Raw genomic sequence first — 21,384 nt, forward strand, 5'->3', positions numbered from 1 at the left:
TCTCGTATATTTTCTATTAAATTCCAGATGTTTTGACATATTGTTGAGAGGACCAAACCCCATTACCGTGAAAGGAAAATCCTGACCAAGTTTCATCATTGTAGCTCATGTGAATTGGGTAAACTAGTTTGATATGTCAATTATAAAAAACAGCGTGAAAAAAATTATCATTCAAGTTATGGTTCAGTATTTTGAGCCAATTAAAGATCTGCTACATTGTCACGTGGTAAATATTCAAAATAGAGAGATTTAATATACACATATATCCCGTTTCCCGTATTAAATATCTTTTTTCATGACTTTGAAGAACCAATCTCTCCTATGAAGTAGATGCAAGGGGCACGATGTATACCAAAAAAAAAAAAAAAGAAAAGGGAGAAAGGGAAAGGAAAAGTGAAAAGAAGTAAATAAAGTATCCTGCCTCGTTACCCCCGTAGGTAGCCTCGACAATTTATACTTCATCCATCTAATAAAATTACTGCCTATCCCAGTAATGCCAGAGGCCCCCTCTACACCACTGCCTTACTGAATGATTATATTCTTGTCTAGCTATCTCTTCTTGGTGCTATCTCTTGAGGGTATCGAGTCCATTTGTCTTGTCCTAACCTGAACGTTGGAGAAGAGAACAAGGTCACAATAGAGATATGTACAAAATATAAAACGGTGCTTTCCACGCCTTGAAAATGAGTTGAGTGAATTAGTCATCCTTGCACAGTCACTTTGAAAAAAAAATGAGACTTTGTGTAACATTTCTGTACAAAACAATGATAGTGTAACTCGCAAAAACAGCACTTTGTTCTAAATCAAGACTGAAACATTTTTGCGCAAACCAATTTTTACGAGCTTTTTGAAATTAGGCAGTGCTTAGTCAAGCATAAAATGTTGTCAATCCTTTTAGTGCTATCCGTTTGAAAAGACCCTCACCCATAATTAAGCATACACGGCATCAAACACAAAATCGTATAGTGCTCTTGCCAAAAAAAGTTGGTCTTAATTTTGAAATAGGTACTTCTGCAAATTATTTATATATATAAATATATATTCATATTCAGGGAAAAATTATGAGAGCTCGGTTAGCAGAGGTGTTGTGTTGTACTTGGTGTTTCCGGACTGTGAACCATAAGGTACGGGCTTCAAATGCCTATTGCTAAGCAATTGTACTTAAGCAAGACATTTATCTACATTTGACCAAGGTGTAGGAAGTGGATACCTGGCAGGATTTATTCCTTGAATGCACCGAGCGCCTATGTTTGCCGGAGCTAAAGAAGGGGGGTAATAGCATCCAAAGAGTATCCCTTAAGGGCGCATAGAGAGGTTCTATCATTATGTGATACGCGATTTACAAGAAAGAAAAACTAATATTGTAAGTATGAGGGCGGAGACATACCTTTTTGACAGTAATCCCCCTTGAAGCCTTCGGGACAGAAGCACGGGAAACTTCCATGGATGTCTGACCATGTTCCTCCATTCTGGCAAGGGTTACATTCTGGAAAGTAGCATTGTTCATTTAGCAAAAGTAATGAAAGTATTGATATTCTTTCACATCAAAATGCCTAAATTGTCTTTAGTTTTTTGTAATGTGGTGGAGAAAAGCAAACTATTAGCAAAACACCTTGTTGATTTTACAACTTTAATAACGTAATAAATATCAATATAGGTTTCACAATTTTGCAAATTGGTCGCGCTGAGGTATTATGTTTAGTTGTTTCTCTTATTGTTAATATATCAACTGTCGTGCTTTTTTCTTCAGAAAAGTTCCCTTTTAAAACTATTTCAACGTATTTCGAGGTTAAAAGAGTTTTCCATGTTTGTTTCTATAGATTAATGAATATGTTTATTAATATTTTAATGTTAGAAGAAATACACATCTCACCTTCAGTCCTTACTGCTGTTAGATTCACCACGAATCCACTTCCCATAAGCGAACCGACCGCTTTATTGAAGTTCCCAGTAACCGACACAAATCTAAACCACAATTCTCGAGTGGGGGAGGTAATATCTTCCGGCAATTCACTTCCAGTCAACTTCACTAGGGTTGTGGATATTAAAGGAATCGAGCCGTAGCCCACGGCAAGCAAAGAATCGTCGGTGAGGTTAAAGAAGTCGAAACGCGCCCTCACGCTGTGATCCTGAGGAGCCATTATCATTTTTCTTGCACCAAGAGGAAAGTCTGGTGAGCGGAGCTGTTGGACCATAGACTCGTTCACCAAGATTAGAAGATTATCATCTGTTACCAAAAAAAAAAAGGATAACACTAAATGTGGCAGAAATACAGGCATGTTTTTTCCTATAAAAAAGACGAGAATAAATTAAGAAATTGTATGTTTGATGTGTAATAATTTTAAGATCATCTGATTATTTGGAAGATTTTCAAATCCCTAGAATTTCAACATGACACACAGACGACCTTATTACCTCTTGGATCCACAGCGTTCAGTGTTGCCATGAATCCAACATCAGTCTGTGAGGAGTCACTCTTGAATTTGAGCCACATATGGCGGTCATGTGACGTCCAAGTTGAATTTAACCCATAGCCAGTCAGGCTCACAAGCTCTGTGTAAGTCAGTGGCGTCAGTCCATTGCCCACCAACAAGAGGTCGTAGTCAAATTCGATAGCGAAGTTGACGATGTCCAGCCTGACGCTGTGTCCAACAGGGGCCGATACCTTCCAGACGATGTTATCGCCGATGTTGTAGTTGGAAGGGTAGTTTGGAGAAGTGATGGTCACTGAAACGGCACGCTCAAGGGTAATTTCAATAACACCCGGTGTTATTGCTGAAAGAAATATAAATGTAACCAGAATGCTTATGATTTTTTTTAAAAACATATTTTTGAGAACATCATTTTAAGACGGAAAATTGAACCTTGAAATTTGACTACTGTGAACTTATAATCGGAAGAATTCGGACTCCTATCGAAGGACAGGTTGATGTGCTGGCCAGAGGGCCACTTCACTTCACAACTGCTGCTCCCAAACTGTGGAATAACCTACCGATCTCTTCGTAACCACCTATCTGTAAATACCTTCAAAAATTATCTCAAAACTTTCCTTTTCTGTTAACAATATAACCGTAATGCGCATTTCAACGGCTTACATCGAAACGGTGCGGCGCGGTGCGGCGCGGTGTGGTGAGTTCAACGCACCCATTCGATAAAAGGCCCCCCGCTTTTCTCGAAAGGGTGCCTTGAGAGCGGAGGATCGTCTTAGCGCACCCTTTCGAGAAAAGAGGGGGTCTTTTCTCAAAAGGGTGCGTCGACTAGTCTTTCACATCAGTCGTTTAAAATGTTTAAGGAATAGAAATGTCGTTTTATAAATTGAAATAATCAAAATTGAAACTACTTTTTGCGTAGTCTTGCAGATAAGGCATTTATAAGAATTAAATCAGTAAATAAAAAGAAACATACTTAAAAAATATCAAATATAGGTGTTTAGCTAGTCTTGCATATCAGTCATTTATCTATTAAAATAAAAAAACAATATCCATTACTTTTTTTTATATGGAATTCAGTTTTTAAATGATAACTATAGTCTTGCATAACTGTCGTTAACTTACAAATAAAAATTAATTGCCATTTTACTTATTCAGACACACGTTTATGTATTCGTTAAGTCTTGCTGAAAAAAATGTAGGGGTGCACACCCTTTTTAATGTGTGTTTTTCTTACATTTTGCCAACACAAATTGAAATTATCTTATTGTCTATACCAGGCCTTCTCAACTAGCTTATTAGAAGCGCCAAAATAAAAATTTATTGAGGTTGAAGTGCCAACCTCTATGTTTGGTGACTGTGTTGCGAGGGAGCGTAGCGACCGGGACGATACTGGGTGGGGTCCCGGAAGCTAGTGGATTTTAGGGCTTTTTTAAGGCCCAGATGTGGCATTTTTAACACCTTTTTGTTCCATAAAACATCAATCATAATTTCATATTGATGTGAAATAATTAGTACAATTCCTGGCTAAAATCTACACTGGAAGTTAATTTACATGTATTATTTTGGTGCAATAAACACGGAAAATGTCAAAATGAAGTGAAAATCAAACAAACAAAATGGCTTGCTTACATTTTGGGCTCAACTTCGACTGCGACTTTTTGATTTTGCTGAGTTTTTTATTTTAAAATATAATTTTATGATTTTTTTTCTTTCTTAAATTTTGTTTTTTAATTTTTATTTATGTTTTATTATTTTTTTGGAACAGCCGCGCGCCACTCTGACTGACCGCAAGCGCCACGAGTGGCGCGCGCGCCGCCAGTTGAGAAGGCCTGGTCTATACCATCTGAAAAATGTATCCAACGGCATACATGCCATCTACACTGTTGCTCATAACGGTGGAATATTTTTTTTTATCCCAATTTATGGAATTATTTTAAAAATAATTTAAAAATACTAGATCTAGATAATAGTATACAGTCTCAGATTTTATTGAATAATAATTTGCCAATGTGTGTTTTGCGTGACTGCTAAAGCATGTATATTATGCTACTATGATTATTAACTAGGGGACCTATGCCCTTAAGTCATAAATGACAGTAATGAGGATTAATGCCTCACAAAAGGGCACTAATATAGCACATCGACACGGTGTTGATCCTGGGGCCTCACAGTTACGAGGCCATTGCTTTGTCACTGAACCATGACTGTACGCAGCGGGGGCTATGGTAGGGGGCAGTTTCCATAAATTAAAAAAAAAACAGAAAATGCAATAAGTTTTCAATAATTTATTGCATTCTACCCGGTCCCCAACATAAAAAAAATCTTCTGTGTGCCCATGCCTTGAGCCATAATGCATGGCCGTCCAGAGGATTTTTTTTATGTTGGGGACCGGGGTAGAATGCAATAAATTATTGAATATTTATTGCATTTTCTGTTTTTTTTTAAATTTATGGAAACTGCCCCCTACCCTAGCCCCCGCTGCGTACAGTTATGGTTCAGTGACAAAGCAATGGCCTCGTAACTGTGAGGCCCCAGGATCAACACCGTGTCGATGTGCTATATCAGAGCCCTTTTGTGAGGCATTAATCCTCATTACTGTCATTTATGACTTAAGGGCATAGGTCCCCTAGTTGATAAACATAGTAGCATAATATACATGCTTTAGCAGTCACGCAAAACACATATTGGCAAATTATTATTCAATAAAATCTGAGACTGTATACTATTATCTAGATCTAGTATTTTTAAATTATTTTTTAAATAATTCCATAAATTGGGATAAAAAAAAATATTCCACCGTTATGAGCAACAGTGTATAATGGTTGTTATCACATCCACACAAATTTAGATTCTGTGGCACTCTGTGCTGATCCATAAAAGCTACACCCCCCTTTATGTCTCTCGGTCGCGGATCCAAGGAGGGGGGGGGGGTCGAGCAGACCTTGCCCCCTCCCCTTCCCCCCCCCCCCCCCCCCCCCCGCAAAAAAAAGAGAGAGAGAAGGAAAAGAAGGGAAAGAGAAAAAGGAGAGAAAGGGAAAGAAAGAAGAAAAGAAAAGGGGAAGAAGGAGACCAGGGGCGAGAGGGTCTTGTTTCGCAGGCTGTTGCTTGCCCGCCCCCCATAAACAAATAAGAGAGAAGGAAGGAAAGGGAAAGAAAATAGAGGAAGAAGAAAAGAAAAGAAGGGGGATATCAGTTGCAATTTTCCCGCCAACAAGTTGTGAGTCGGGGGGGGGAGGGGCAAATGGCCCTTGCCTCCCCCCGCCCGCGCTGAAAAAAGAGAGAAGGAAGGAAAAAGGAAAGAGGAGAGCGAAAAGGGAACAAAAAAGATGAAGAAGAAAAGAAAAGGGTGAAAAGAAGAGGAGATCAGTAACGGTTAATCCCGCCAACAACGTGTGGATCGGGGTGAGGCCCGAAAGGCCCTTGCATCCTCTACCCCCAGCAAACCTAAAAGAGAGAAGAAAGGGAAGGGAAAGAGGAGACAAAGGGGGAAAAAAAAAAGAAAGAAAGGTAGAGGAGATCAATTGCGATTTTTCCAGCGAACAAAGTGTAGTAGTAGTAGTAGTAGTAGCTCTATACAGAGCGAATTCATTTTCCATTTCTTTTCACATAATATAAACAATAAAAACAAAAACAAAAACGTAATGATATAACAGAAATGAGCATTGAACTATCTTTGACATTGATTTTAGTTATTGTAAAGCATAATGATTTAATTACAAGAAATGAAAAAAAACGAACCTACTTAAAAGCAAAGCTTGTTAGATGTAGGTTCGCACAATAATAATTATACTTTATACATTTATAACTTAATTTTGAGAAAAAAATTACGAAATCAAACAAATCATGACAGACAATAGAAAAAACGGGGGGGGGGGGGGGGTCACTGGGGTACTGATAGGAGGGCGGGGCTTGGTATAAGTAACATTCAAACGTGGTTCTCTTTATTTCTATAACGGTGATTTACAAATAATGCTGAAATGACATAATTTCCGAGATTTTTCCTCACTTTTTAGTAAACAGTATACTTTTTTATGCGTTTCTTGGAAAATGGCAAATTCCTAAATTTGCAGTCAGGCAAGAAATATGCTTTTTTGAGTTGCCTACATGCCAGGGCCCGCGAAATGGCGGGAATCGGAAGCCTCGAGCTCCCTCCCCTCTCCCCCCCAGATTTGTTGTTGTTGAAAAGGTACATGTATATTAAAGAGAAATAGAACGAAAGAATAGTTAACTGCCAGTGTCACAAAATAATGAGGTATCAAAATATGGTCATCTGACGGTAATTTAATGCCTAAAACCCATGAGCCCTAGGAGAATGGGGTGGTTGGGGTGGTGGGGGCGATCCCCCCAGAACACCGGCCAAAAAACAAAAACAAACAAGAGAGGAGATAAAAGGAAGATGACGTAGGAAAAAAAAGAGCAAAGAACATTAGTGACCGTACAGAGTGACCTAAAATGGAATAAACACGTAACTGATCTCTTGAAGAGAAGTAACAAGAAGTTGTACATACTCAGGAGACTGAAATCATTCAAACTACCTATTGTAGATCTCATCACCATATTTAGAGGATATATAATACCGATTGTAGAGTACTGTGCCCCTGTGTTCAACGGAGCTCTTACAAAACAGCACATCTATGCACTTGAATCAATTCAAAAGAGAGCATGTAGAATAATTCTGGGTAGTAGTTATACTTCATACAATGGTGCATTAGAAACATGTAACTTAGTGACTCTTGAGGAAAGAAGAAAACAATTATGTCTTACATTTGCTCATAATCTGGAAGAAAATCCCTTTTCATTGAATTGGCTAGTTAAAAAACAGGAAAGTCGCTACTGCTTGAGAAGAACAACAAAGTACACCCAGTACAAGTGCAAAACTAACAGATTTAGAAAGAGTGCAATACCATACCTTATAGATCTTCTAAATAATGAATAATTGAAATGTATTTTTACACAATGTATATATATATATATTAACAAAATTTGATAAATATGTTTATCATTATCTAATGTTTTAATACATAGCCAACTATGATTTAGTTTTAACGTAGGAAACCATGTTTTACAACCTACTCTGGAATATGTTTATCTTTTTACAGAGACATCAATTTATAATTATGTACTTACCGTTGATGAACAGGCAACACAGAGCAACATTTTGCTGACTTTTAATTTTCAATGAATATGAATTGTTAAAGACACAGGTGCAATAATTTCAGTATTAGCTTTTTACTTATTTGTATGTTATGTATTGTATTGCTTTTGATCAACTGTTGTTATTACTATTGTGAAGTTTAATAGATTTTAAAAATGTAAATAATATATAGTGATTGGTTTTAAATGCTACACATGAATACTGTTAAATGTTACCAATACTGTTTGAATGAATGATTGTAACAAATGAAATATAATGTTATGTAATGAAGCTCATGTACACATGTAAACATGCACAATTCAGCATTTTGGCTGCGAGGCATTGTTTTTTAATAAAATTATTATTGAACTGAATTGAATTTTTGAAATTCAGACAAGTATATAATAATAATAATTTCATGAAACCTCAAAGCTTCCGCACTTCGCGCGGGAGGGAGGGGGGGGGGGGGGGGAGGCAACTGAATTCAGACAAGAATTAACAGTCGAGAACGGCACAATGATCGTCTTCTTTCTCTATTAATTTAATTAAATGTCAAAGCTTCAGGGGAGGGGGGCAAATTTGAAATTATGCGAGCCAAATATTGGTACGTAATGGTGACCAGCAGTGACGTAATGGGGGGGGGGGGGTGCAGGGAGGGGCGAGTTTTTTCCTTCCTCCTCCTCAAGGTTTGACGTTTCATTAAAATCTTACAGAAAGAAGACTATTCATTGTACCGTTCTTGACTCTTAATCCCTGTCTGTACTCAGTCCCCCCCCTCATGCGCGAAGCGCGGAAACTATGATATTTCACTAAATTATTAGAGAAATGAGACGATTTGTTGTACCGTTCTCGTCTCTTAATCTTTGTCTAAATTCAGTTTCCCATCCACGCCCCTACCGCGCGAAGCGCGAACGCTTTTACATTTTATTAAATTATTCGAGAAAAAAGACGATCATTGTACCGTTCTCGACTCTTAATTCTCGTCTGAATTTGGTTCCCGCCTCACTCGTGAAGCGCGAAAGCTTTTACATTTCATTAAAATTATTATAGAAAGAAGACGATCATTGTACCGTTCTCGACTGTTAATTCTTGTCTGGATTCAGTTCCCCCCCCCTCCCGCGCGAAGCGTTGAAGCTTTTACTTTTCATTGAATCATGAGAAAAAGAAGAGACGATTCGTTGTACCGTTCTCGACTCTTAAGAAGACAATTCGAGGTACCGTTCTAGACTCTTAATCCTAGTCTGAATTCAGTCGCCCCCCCTCCCGCGCGAAGTGCGGAAGCTTTGAGGTATCATTAAAGTATTATAGAGAGAGAAGACGTTTCGAAATACTTGTCTGAATTTCAAAAATGTTTTTTTTTTTCCTCTCTTTTTTGTTTTTTGGCCGGCGTTCTGGGGGAACCGCCCCCACCGAGGGGTTTTAGGCATTTGATTACGATCAGATGAACATACTTTTATACTTTATTTATTTTGTGACAATGGCAGGACAGTAATTGGCGTGAGGTCCAGCGGGCGGAGCCCCCAGAAGCTCAGGGGTTTTAGGCATTAAATTACCATCAGATTAGCATCCAAAAGGTCCGCCTTAGGGCCCTAGGCGGGGTCCAGTGGGCAGACCCCGGAAGCTGAGGGATTTTAGGCATTTAATCACGGTCAGATGAACATATTTTGATACCTTATTATTTTGTGACACTGGCAGTTAACTACTCTTTCTTTTTTGCTCTCTTTCTTTCTATTTCTCTTTAATATACTTTTTCAAAATAAGTTGTGGGGGGGGGGGGTGCTCGAGGCTTCAGATCCCTGCCGTTTTGCGGCCCTGTCATGTAGGCAACTCAGAAAAACCTATTTCTTGTATGACTGCAAATTTTCCCCAAAATGCATGAAAAAGTATAATTTACTAAGTAAGTTAGAAAAAATGTCGGAAATTATGTAATTTCAGCATTATTTGTAAATCACCGTTATGGAATTTAACATAAACCATGTTTGAATGTTATTTCCCCCAAGTCCCCCCTCCCCTATCAGTACGCCAGTGCCCCCCCGATCTACACTTTGTTTGCTGGAAAAATTGCAAATGATCTCCCCTACCTTTCCCTTTCCCTCCTCTTTCCCTTCCCTTCCTTCTCTCTTTTAGGTTTGCTGGGGGTAAGTGAGGCAAGGGCCTTTCGGCCCCCACCCCGATCCACATGTTGTTGGCGGGATTAACCGCAACTGATCTCCCCTTCTTTTTACCCTTTTCTTTTCTTATTTCTCTTTTTTTTTGTTCCTTTTTCGCTCTCCTCTTTCCTTTTCGCTTCCTTTTCGCTTCCTTTTCGCTTCCTTCTCTCTCCTTTTTTAGCGGGGGCGGGGGGGGGGGGGGCAAGGGAGGCAAGGGCCATTTGCCCCCTTCCGATCCCGATCTTGTTGGCGGGAAAATTGCAACTGATACCCCTTCTTTTCTTTTCTTCTTCCTCCATTTTCCTTCCCTTTATCTGCTCTTTTCCTTTTTTCTTTGCCTTTCCTTCCTTCTTTCTTATTTTATTATGGAGGGAGGCAACAGCCTGCGACGCAAGGGCTTTTCGCCCCCGGTCTCCTTCTTCCCCTTTTCTTTTCTTCTTTCTTTCCCTTTCTTTCCCTTTCTCTCCTTTTTCCCTTTCCCTTCTTTCTCTCTTTTTTGCGGGGGGGGGGGGGGCAAGGCCCGCTCGACCCCCCTGGGTCCGCGCCTGAGAGACAGAGAGAGGGGGGGGGGTGGAGCTTTTATAGGATCAGCACACTGAGTGTCACAGACCCATGCAAGGAACCATCTCTGTTGAATTCACCATAATACCTTCATTGTTACTACTATTATTGTTTGCTAGTGTAATGTTTATTGAAAAGTAATAAATATGTTGACTTTTATATCAAACTTTTTTTTATTACATTTTGTGTTTTTAATTAGCATCAATAACGAATTTATTAGCATCAATAACGAAGTTATTTGTCCTATGGCGGACTAATTCAGAATGAATCAGGAGAGCTTGGGGTATTTGTTTCTAGTTTATCGTGACTGTGCCATGGACCAGTGATGGCCTGGTGGTAGAGTCGCTGCCCGGCAAGCAGTAGATACAGGTTCAAGTCCCGCTGGTCCCAAGGTTTTTTCTGACTTGTTTTTCAATACAGATCGATCAATCGATCTTATTTACTGGGTGTAAGCCACATGTTTAAATGATTGAAATTTCTCCCAGGAAACATTACGTTTATAAAACAACGAAGTTTTAGAAAAGTTGAACCGGGTGAAAGTAGTGTGAGTGAATGTTGATTGGGTATGTCTTGTAATTGCTGTCTTAATTGGATAATCACTGATTATGAAGGTGACACATTAATTTGAACTAAAGAAGGGCATATTATGTGAAAGAATGACTTTCATTAAATCTAAATTTGTGTGGATGTGATAACAACCATTATAGATGGCATATATGCCGGTGAATACATTTTTCCAGACTGGTATAGACAATTAAAGATTATTTCAATTTGTTTTGGCAAAATGTTAAAATAAAACACATGAAAAAGCATGTGCTCCCCTACATTTTTTCAGCAAGACTTAACGAATACATAAACATGTGTCTGAATAAGTAAAATGGCAATTAATTTTTATTTGTAATTTAAAGGGACTTGGTAACATTGTTCAGATGAGAGATAGTGATGCTAAGGTAGTTACTTTAATGCTAGATGTACAATTAAAGATAATCTGAAAATTTGAGTGAAAACGGATCATTATTCATGGTATAAATTGGGAAAAACTGATCTGATCGATTCCTTAATTCTCCCAACTATATTATTCTACTTCTATTCTGCTACTTGTCAAAGCCTGTTCAGCATCAAGACAAGGACAATTTAATTACATTTTAGGTGAATGTAAATCGTCACAAAGCAATTAAATGGCTATACATTCCATTCCAGACAGTTAAGTGTTGACATATTTTTATAGCCTGTTTTATGTATTTTCATGGAAAAACGGTTGGGAAAATTCAAAAATGGTTGGGAGAATCTACTGTTAATCACTGTTAGAGGGTGCCTCCCATCGACGCCTTCAAAGAAAACCATAGATATCTTTGTGGTTTGAGAATTTGTTCAGGATTTGTTGCATGTCAGAGGGTAAGTATAGTAGAAGTAATATAGTAAGTAACATTTTATACAAAAATTAAGCAATTTTTTTCATCAACCTTCAACAATGTTACCGAGTCACTTTAACGACAATTATGCGAGACTAGTTAACATTTAAAAACTGAATTCCATACAAAAAAAAAGAAATGGATATTATGTTTTATTTCAATAAATAAACGACTGACATGCAAGACTAGCTAAACACCTATGCTTAACATTTGTTAAATATCTAAGTTAATTATTTCATTGTGTTTCTTTTTATTTACTGATTTAATTCTTATAAATGCCTGATCTGCAACACTACGCAAAAAGTAGTTTCTATTCCTTAAAATTGTTAAACGACTGATGTGAAAGATTAGTCGACGCACCCTTTCGAGAAAAGACCCCCTCTTTTCTCGAAAGGGTGTGCTAAGACGGTCCTCCGCTCTCAACGCACCCTTTCGAGAAAAGCGGGGGGCCTTTTATCGAATGGGTGCGTTGAACTCACCACACCGCGCCGCACCGCACCCTTTCGATGTAAGCCCATTTGAACATGTATATAGAAAATGCGCTATAAAGATACATTATTATTATTATTATTATTATTATCATTATTATTCACGGTCAAAGGGGCCAGTTGATCAAATAAAATAATGGGAAACAGAAGGCTTCAGAAAGTTACAATTGGCCAGTCGCACATACATTCCTTGGTTTAACCTTTAGCCGATTTCAAAATGTTTCGAAGAATCAACTCCTCAGCAATTTTAATGGCATGAAGAAAATTATTGGATTACGTAATACGCCATTGTAATGCAAGCACATTTCAGTAGGTGGTGGACAAGGCTTTTGAAATTGCCGTGTATTGTTTTTTGTGTTGTTGTTGTTGTTGTTGAAAGTCTTGTTTCTCCTGCACAGGTGTACTCACCTCCTGAAACCACAGCTGTAATAAATGACTGGAACTTTGAGATTCGGGTGTAGACGCCGGGCAAGCGTGTTCTTGCGCATCCTCCTCCAAAGCTTGTTAGTCCGACCAGATGCCATCGACCATCATCACCCTCACAGGTTAAAGGCCCACCGCTATCTCCCTGATTTTTGTAATAATAAACACGAGATAATAAAATTTAACTGGATGACTTGCAAACTAAACAAATATCCTACATAGGACCACACACATGTGTAGCTTTCAAAAAAGTACTTGTATTCGGAACCTGGCAGTTTGATATATATTAAAGGGGTATGCAAGTCAGTGTGTCCAAATTCTGAAACAAAGACAAAAAGGATATAAAATTGAAAATTACTGAGTGAAAAAAATACCATTGCAGTCAGTGTCACAGTTATGAGGGAAACGGGAGTACAGCCCAAATAATCGGTCTGATGAAAATAAAATATGATGGGAGAGCAGAAAAACAACTCGGGTAAAAGGTAATGACTCAACCCTATGCCCTTATCTCCTTCCATGCTATCGTAGTAGAGAGGTTTAAGCGCTATACTGGAAATTCGAAGGTCATGGGTTTGACTCCCGGCACGGCACTGATGTCCATTTACAAGGCCTTAATCTACATTTGCCACTCCATACCCAGGATTGAATGTGGACACTGTAGGAGCACGAAGCCTGTGTGATAGTTATTGCTTTATGCCCTCTCGGCGACCATGTGGTCGGAATACTCCTCAAAGAATGGAGATGCTGCACATTTTGCGTATGAATGAATCCGGTGTCCGGGATAATAATATCTTTAAAACGCTTAGACAGGGTACCCCCCCCCTTCAGTTTTTTTATGTGTGTATTTTGAAGCCAAACCCCCCTCTGTGTTTCTTTTTTCATTTTGTCTTTTTTAAATTAAAAAATAAAAATAAAAAATAAAATAAAAATTATGCCAATGGCTGACCTAAGAGAGATGACCTTACCCCCCAAAGTGTCCTCTTACCCCTCCCCGCTTATTCAGGAGCTGGCTGAGTCGTTGCGATTTTGTTGGGACCCCCCCCCCCCCGAAAAAAAAAGAAAAAAAAAATATCCTCTTACCCCCCCCCCCCCGCTTATTCAGCGGCTGCCTGTTAACCCCCCCCCCCTTGAAAAAAAAAATCCTGCGTACGCCACTGGTAGTCGTAGTAGTAGTAGTAGTAGTAGTAGTAGTAGTAGAAGTAGAAGTAGCATTCTCTTTAATTCAAACCTCATAACAGTTGCCTATTGTGTCTGATACCGCCGCCCCCATGATACCTGTGCCCCCCATGGTTAACACTCAGGCTACGCCAAAGATAGCAGTTACCTGACAAGTATCAATTCCACCTGGCTCAAATCCAGCACATACAATTTCTTCTGTCAGAGACCCGTTGTAGGAAGCTTCAGAATTACACCAGTCTTGGTCAAGAAGGGTCACCACTACTTTTTTCAAGCTCTCTGTCAACGCTGCGAAAGATTAAATTAAATCATCGTTTACATCTTCTGTAAGCAAACGAATTTCAAGTAAAATTTTCATCAAATGTTTGAAACCATTTAAAGAGTTATGGAAAGGTAAAGTGGTTTCAACACTGCTATTTAGCTTGATTTCTTTATTTTGTAACCAACCGTATTTAATGACATTTGGGTGAATAGGGGTATTAACCCTAATTAGGCCGGGGGGGGGGGGCATTATGGCCCCCCCTCCACGATTTTTCTGATTGCTCGGGAACGCATATGGATGGCGCCCCGCCACTCGCTGACTTTTTTTTTCGAGTCTTGCGCAACTTTTAAAAGAAATTTTTTGAAAATCAGACCTACGGTTACAAGGTCACGTGACCTTTCGTCTTTGCATGTCAGCCCGAAAATCGCTCATTTTCGTGATTTGTGTACAAAACATAAGGAAAAGTAATTTTTCCTAAAAACAGATAAAACATGGGTTATTGGGTCTTGTTTAAAGTTTAGGTGGTTGTTTTGGGAGTCAAAATAGTTGAATTGTAGTAAGGAATGAAATAAAACAACAAAAACAATGAAATACATAAGTTTAAAAAACAATGAAATACATAATAAATTATCAAAACAAGGGATGACATAAGGAATAAGCATGCTCTTCCAATTTTTTTTGTCGTATTGTTATTCAGAATGGTCTAATGAATATATGTAGTGAAAAAGAATGCATAAATATAAATAATATATGATTTATGAGTAAAAATGTGATTTGTATGATTTTATTTGTATAAATTACCATAAATATGCAAATGAGTGTATTTTTCAAAAAATTGAAATTATCATATTATTCTATACACTTCACTTGACATGCGTGCACAGTGGCGTACGCAGGATTTTTTTAAAGGGGGGGGGGGGGGGGGGTTAAAATCGGGTCCAAAATTTCGCAACGACTCAGGAAAATTTGAAAATCGCGCCGGCAAAAAAGTCGCTCAGTGGGGGGGGGGGGGGGGGGGGGGGTAAGGACAGCTTTCTTAGGTCAGCCATGGGTTTTTTTTTTTTTTAATATTTAAAAAAAAAAAAAAAAAAAAAAAAAAAGGGGGGGGGGGGTTTAGGAATTTTTTAGGAGGGTTTTCACACATAAAAATACCAAAGGGGGGGGGGGGTTAACCCCCCAAACACCCCCCCCCCTGCGTACGCGCCTGTGCGTGCACATTTTCGCGGCGATCGACCTCTTCGCGGCCGAGTTTTAAGGGGGGGCCATAATGCCCCCCGGCCGTACTAAGACCTCAAATATCCCGGCCTTTTTAGGGTTAAGTTAGGTGGATGAAATAACATTGGTTATGAATTTTGAGATCTACGTGAAGAAGAACTACTGAAGTGATTGTTCAAAGCTTCCCTGTTATTAAGAGGCCTTTTGGATATCACATTCCTTTCAATCAGATAACCTAGAGAATTGATTGGCTAACCCCTAAAGGAAAGGAGCAACCTATATCAGCAACTAAATAGTGAAGCACAGTAGTGTTGTTGATTCAATTTCAATTCAATACAATTTAATTGTGTCATTCATTATATATATATGTATATATATTCACAAATAAATACATAAAGTACATCATGATTTAACCTGGGTAATGATATTAATAAATACCTGAGCCTTAAAAAGAATGAAAATAAATGAATATTGGAAAACTTAAAGAAAAGTCCTAGGTCCTTGTATTAGGCTAGCCCTCCACGAGCATAATTTTCACAAGACTGGATAAATATGAAGGCAAAGAAGATCAAAATAATTAAACATATCAGAATCAAATTGCATACAGGAAACCAGTTTAAAGCAAAAAACATACACATCATGTTTCAAAAGAGTGGCCGACAGTTTGAATATCTTCCCGCTGCGAATATTCTTAGACGAAGTATTTCATTTTCAGTCGTCTCTCTTGACACAGGCGTAGTGATTGGGTATTGATGTAATGGAGTATACTCTGACATGCACTGTAAGGTGATACCGGCACCCGTATAAAACTGAAGAAATCGTATTGCATTTAAGGACACACACACGCACACACACACTTCGTTTTATTTGAGAAATTCGCTTTACAAAATGGGAAATGTTCTTTCATTATCATTATTATTATCATTATCAAAGCCTCATCTGTTGCTGTCTTCAAAGTTTTGTTGAAAATGCACTTGTTTTCAGGATTAAAATGTTTATTCATTATTGTTTGTCTGTATAGTAGCACTGTTAGGAGTTTTGATTTCATTACAGAGCAGTAGAGTGGCTGCGCTATTTAAATAAATCAAATTATTATTATCATCATCAAATATAAATTAAAACAATGCATACGTGAGCCTTCCAGTTTAGTTGCCCATCCAGCGACGAGACAGCGACGATAGTCATTGAGTTCATCCGAGGATTCCGACAGACACGCGGGTCTGACGTAGTCACTAAATGTCACCGGTTCAGCAAGTCGTATCAGAGCGATGTCGTTGTAGAGCCAATAGACGTCGTACTCGGGATGGACGAAAATATCAGCCACCTCAATCGCTACTTCGTTGTCGGAGTCATCCGTCAAATGTGCGTTCCCAAAAACCACACGATCGACGTAGTAATCACTATAAATGATATTGGATGTAAAATCAGTGATTTTCACAAGGGCGAAATATAATCATGTATATTAAAAGGACATCTCAATGGAGCTGCATTTATTTGAGCATGATATATATTACATATTAACTGTCGTTTCATACATGTACATCATGATTTCATTATAAACTAGACCTGCAATCGTGGCACAACGATATGCGTGCAATGACGGGCGATGTGGCACTAACGGTCGTCTATACTTACATAATCATAAACAGTATAATATGGTGTCTAAAATGCGATTAACTCACAATTTTGTGTGTGAACATATACCATACTATAAAATCTAAAACCAAAACAGAATTTATATGAGAAAGATATGGCAGTTTTAGATTTGTAGGGGTCCATTTTTCAAGAATTTTAAAATTTGTTGACGGACTCGGTTTCAGATTTGAATTTTGAGTACGAAGATGGCATTTTGAAGATCAGCTTATAAGTCGCAGATGAAAGAAAATCTCTTAGAATATTTAAAGGAATTTGTTAGAAGTTTGTAGGATCTAGGATAGTGGAGATAGAAAGGAAGAAAGAAAGGCCTTAAAATGGACCAGACACGGACAAAATGGCGCCTGGACGGTCATGCATGAGTGATTTCGAAAATCGAAGAATGTCTCAACCTTGATGAGATGTTAGAGACTATGCCTATGAAATTTGAAAGGAAGAGGACATGTGGAAAGCACCTAACTAGGAATAACAAGCACTATGAGCAAAACGAATGCGATTTCCTGACCATACGGAAGATAAGGAAAACAAGAATATTAATGGGGCAGAATGTGAACGAAAACAAGGCAATGACGATATTCGTTACGATTTTCGTCATTGCAAAGAAGAAGAATATTAATGGGGAAGAATGTAAACGAAAACAAAGCAATGACGATTTCGTCATTGCAATTACAAACGTCGTATCTGCTATATCACACAGGGAAATTAACTAGCTCCTAATACATCAGACGTTATACGGTCATGTAAATGTAAGTCTCTAAATTAAACATAATTCTGTAACGACACTGAAGTGAAATCCCGTCATCTGATAGTTATAGTCGGAGGGGATATAGTAACGCTGCCGTCCGTTCTTCCGTCCTTCCGTAACAAATCTGGTTTCCGATCGATAACTTTAGTAATGTCTGACAGATTTGTATGAAATTTGATATGAAGGTACATGGTATCAAAACACAGCGTAAGTTAGATTTCGGGGATGCTACGATTTGCGTTAACTTGTTCTATTTATTTCATACATATATACAATTGCTTTTCATATAGCGCAAAGTTCAATAAAATATTGCTTTTACATGATATTGTGGTTGGGTAGGTCTGTTCAAAAGAACGGATATAGAATTTGGTGCACATATATTGACTACTAGTGATACTTTATACATTGCGTCCCAGAAAAAACGAAACCGAGAAGTATCGATGTTTTATCATAACTTAATCACAACCATAATTGATGAATGATACATATTTGGAAAGCTCTGTTTGTTTAAAGTAGCCCCTACATTTTCATAATTTTAAAAAACGAATTCGTTTTCACTTGGTGCCTGCCGTAGCAAAAAGCAGATTTGACAAAAGACTTAACTCCGTTTCGTTGACAATCAGCCATGAATAAAGACTCTCGTCTACGGCTGATTGTCAACGAAACGGAGTTAACTTTTTTGTTAATTTCGTTTATTGATACGGCAGCAGCCAGTGAAAACGAATTCGTTCAATAAAATTATGGAAATGCAAGCACTACTTTAAACAAACAGAACTTTGTCATTCCTCGCTCATTTTTCCTGATTGAGGTGTCATATGAAAGGGCAGAAACTCAACTTTCTGGAAATGTGAATTTTTCTTCGAAATTCAGATACCGCCCGCCAAATGTCTTTTTGGTTTACTTCCTTCAAATTGCTTTTAATCACTCATGTGTGAAATATGCATCATCTGAGTAGCATCACATGAAAGAGGAGACTCTAAGCTTTCCAAATATGTATCTTTCATTAATTATAGTTGATTAAGTTATAATAGAACATCGATACTTCTCGGTTTCGTTTTTTCTGGGACGCACTCTGTATATAAACTTTCATGACTATGATTATTTAGACGAAAACTCGGTACATAATTTGTTTAATTATTTACATGCAATCTAGAGGTAAACACGTCGTTTGCTTCTATAAAAATTGGACTAAGTAAATATCCCTATGAAGGTAAGGTGTAAATTCGCTTCCATTTCCACAGAGCAAACGAGTCAGATTAGTGGCATCATACTTACACGCAGTGAGCTGCGGTAAGAACCCATTGAGAGTTGATCAGGGTAGACCCACACCAACGTCCTTCAAAACCCAATCCGTCGATGCGGAGTGAACCAATCCAAGGGAATTCCCCTGGGCGTGCGTTGGTACCACCAAGAACCTCGTATTGATATGGTGTGTATGCAGGGCGTGTCCCGCATATGTTGGTATCGAAAAGATCTGGGGGAGGAATAAAGTCGCAAGTCAGTGGCACAACGACGGGAAGGGAAGGGACATCCACCCAATTTGAATAGCACCCCTTCGCCTCCCCCCAGCAAATGAAACAAAACAAAGCATCAATCGAAAATAAAATGAAAAGAGGGAAAAGGAGGCCCAAAGAAGATGACAGACAATCTTTGAATACTCTCCAATCCACCTCCCATTTGGTTGCTGATTTTCTTGTTTCTCTAGAAATCCACTTGGCAGTAAGATCAGTGCCGCCATCCCCATCTCATTAGCTGTACGCCACTGCCACGTGTGATGAATTCAATAGAAAATGCCGACATATTTTCTTCGGTTTTATGAACTATGATTTATAAACACTTAGGGCATCTTGTTAAGTCCAAGCATATTCTTAACTCGATATCATCTACATGAATATGGCTGCATGGTCTTTACCTCCCATAGGGCCAAAACAGCTCCCATCTTCCTCCTGTTCATCGGTAAACATCGAACAGTTGACGGGCCATGGACGGTCGAGGAGTTGCTCAAAGGATGCCTTGCAGGCATCAGTGACTGCCAAACAGTCGGAGTAGCAAACCCGATGGGTGGGGCCGTTATGGGTGCATTCCGGATAGTAAACGGAGCACATGATAGGGAACAGGTGATCATGGCACGATGATATAGTATCTGCCTATGGTAGGTCATTAGAAAGTATAAACTTTGAGGATTTCACGTCAGGATTTTCAAAGGCAATTGCAACGTAGATGTGTATGGTACATCAACAACGTCAGTGTAGCCAGCAGCTCTTGCAAGTGGTAGGGGGGACCACGTGCCGACAAATATAACATACATTATGTATTTTCAGACAAACAATAAATATTACATCAAAAAAGATCTCCAACATATTTTCAGTCGTTACATGTATGAAATATACATCCTTCTGTGTGATTACCTTTGCTATTATGCATATCCCCTCGAAAATAATCACTTATACCAAAAAAAAATAAAAAATTATTGAATGCGTATTAACAAATACCAAATTCATTGGTTGATATACAGGTCAATAATCGTAGTCAGACAGTGTTCTACTAAAGTTAAAACTAATTAATTAATCGTTCCTGGCATTATCTATGAAAACCACCAACAATCTGGACAAACCCATCAATAATAATGAAAAACTCAACATTTCTTTATAAAGCAATTAAAAAGACTTTCAGCTGCTTACCATGTCTGTAAAGCTTCCCGCTGCAGCGTCTGCTGTCTCTGCGTTCCGATTCGGGAAAAAAGTCAAATTGTAGGCCAGGTTCTGTCTACATATATCAAATTGAACTTGTTCGCAGTACGCTGGGTAGGAGAAAATCGATCAATGAAGGGTAAAAAACAGCGATAACATGTCAGAGAAATCGGGAAAGCAGACAACCTATATGACACATTCCCCGTGTCCACACACAACATTTTCCGTGATTAGGCGTGATTAGTTACACCGTTTCGGGATAGTTATACTGTTTCGCGATAGTTATACTATGAAATTGTGTGTGTGGACGCTTACTAACTATACGTCGTATAACGAAACGTCGTATAACGAAACGATGTCCAAACATGCGTTTCGTTTTACGACGTATAACTAATCACGCCTAATCACGCCTTATCACACCTAATCACGGAATATGTTGTGTGTTGACGTAATTGATGTGTTTGGGGAAACTGCTTAACAAATACTCAGGGGAGAAAAAAACCCTCTCTCTTAAGTAAAAATACTTCAATATATAGAGATAACATAGAAATGCATTGATAGGTGTGCAATACAATTGAAGGAAACTACATGTATAACCATATGAATTAATTAAAAAGCGAATGTAAACGTTAAATCAAAACTTACGACAGTATTCCTCATCTGAGAAATCGAGACAGTCGTTATTTCCGTCACACCTTGCCGATTCGTTGATACACATTCCACTAGAACATTGCACTTGACCGCTTCTGCATGCTGTCATGAAGTATTTAAAGCATCATATTATAGATAATCTCAATTCTAGTAAACAATCTGTTATCGTGTACTTTAACTGATAGATTTCGAATAGCAATATAAGGTCTGGGCTCCGTCTTATGAAGAGTTGATATTAATCGCAACTTAGATGCGATTGATATCAATCGCAAGGATGTACATAAGAGATAGGAGGCTGCAAACTTGCGATTGATGCGGATCAATCCCAACTCTTTATAAGACGGGGCCTTAATGAAATACTTTGAGTATAATTGAAATAATCACTCTGGACA

At 38.4% G+C, this 21,384-nt stretch overlaps 1 protein-coding gene across 1 annotated transcript; it reads right to left on the reverse strand.

The window, feature by feature from the left end:
• Positions 1-545: 545 nt before the first annotated feature.
• LOC115929050 (CUB and peptidase domain-containing protein 1-like) lies at positions 546-19,801 on the reverse strand. The gene is made up of 9 exons (XM_030997169.1): positions 19,564-19,801; positions 18,927-19,125; positions 16,385-16,653; positions 13,925-14,064; positions 12,586-12,745; positions 2,416-2,775; positions 1,874-2,227; positions 1,388-1,469; positions 546-606 (listed from the first exon to the last, which is right to left on the reverse strand). Exons 1-9 carry the CDS (start codon positions 19,754-19,756, stop codon positions 546-548), a joined length of 1,818 nt encoding a protein of 605 aa, XP_030853029.1. The 5' UTR covers positions 19,757-19,801.
• Positions 19,802-21,384: the final 1,583 nt, after the last annotated feature.

Source organism: Strongylocentrotus purpuratus, unplaced genomic scaffold, assembly GCF_000002235.5.
Source record: "Strongylocentrotus purpuratus isolate Spur 01 unplaced genomic scaffold, Spur_5.0 spur5_scaffold_4, whole genome shotgun sequence".
In the NCBI taxonomy this organism is placed as follows: domain Eukaryota; kingdom Metazoa; phylum Echinodermata; class Echinoidea; order Camarodonta; family Strongylocentrotidae; genus Strongylocentrotus; species Strongylocentrotus purpuratus.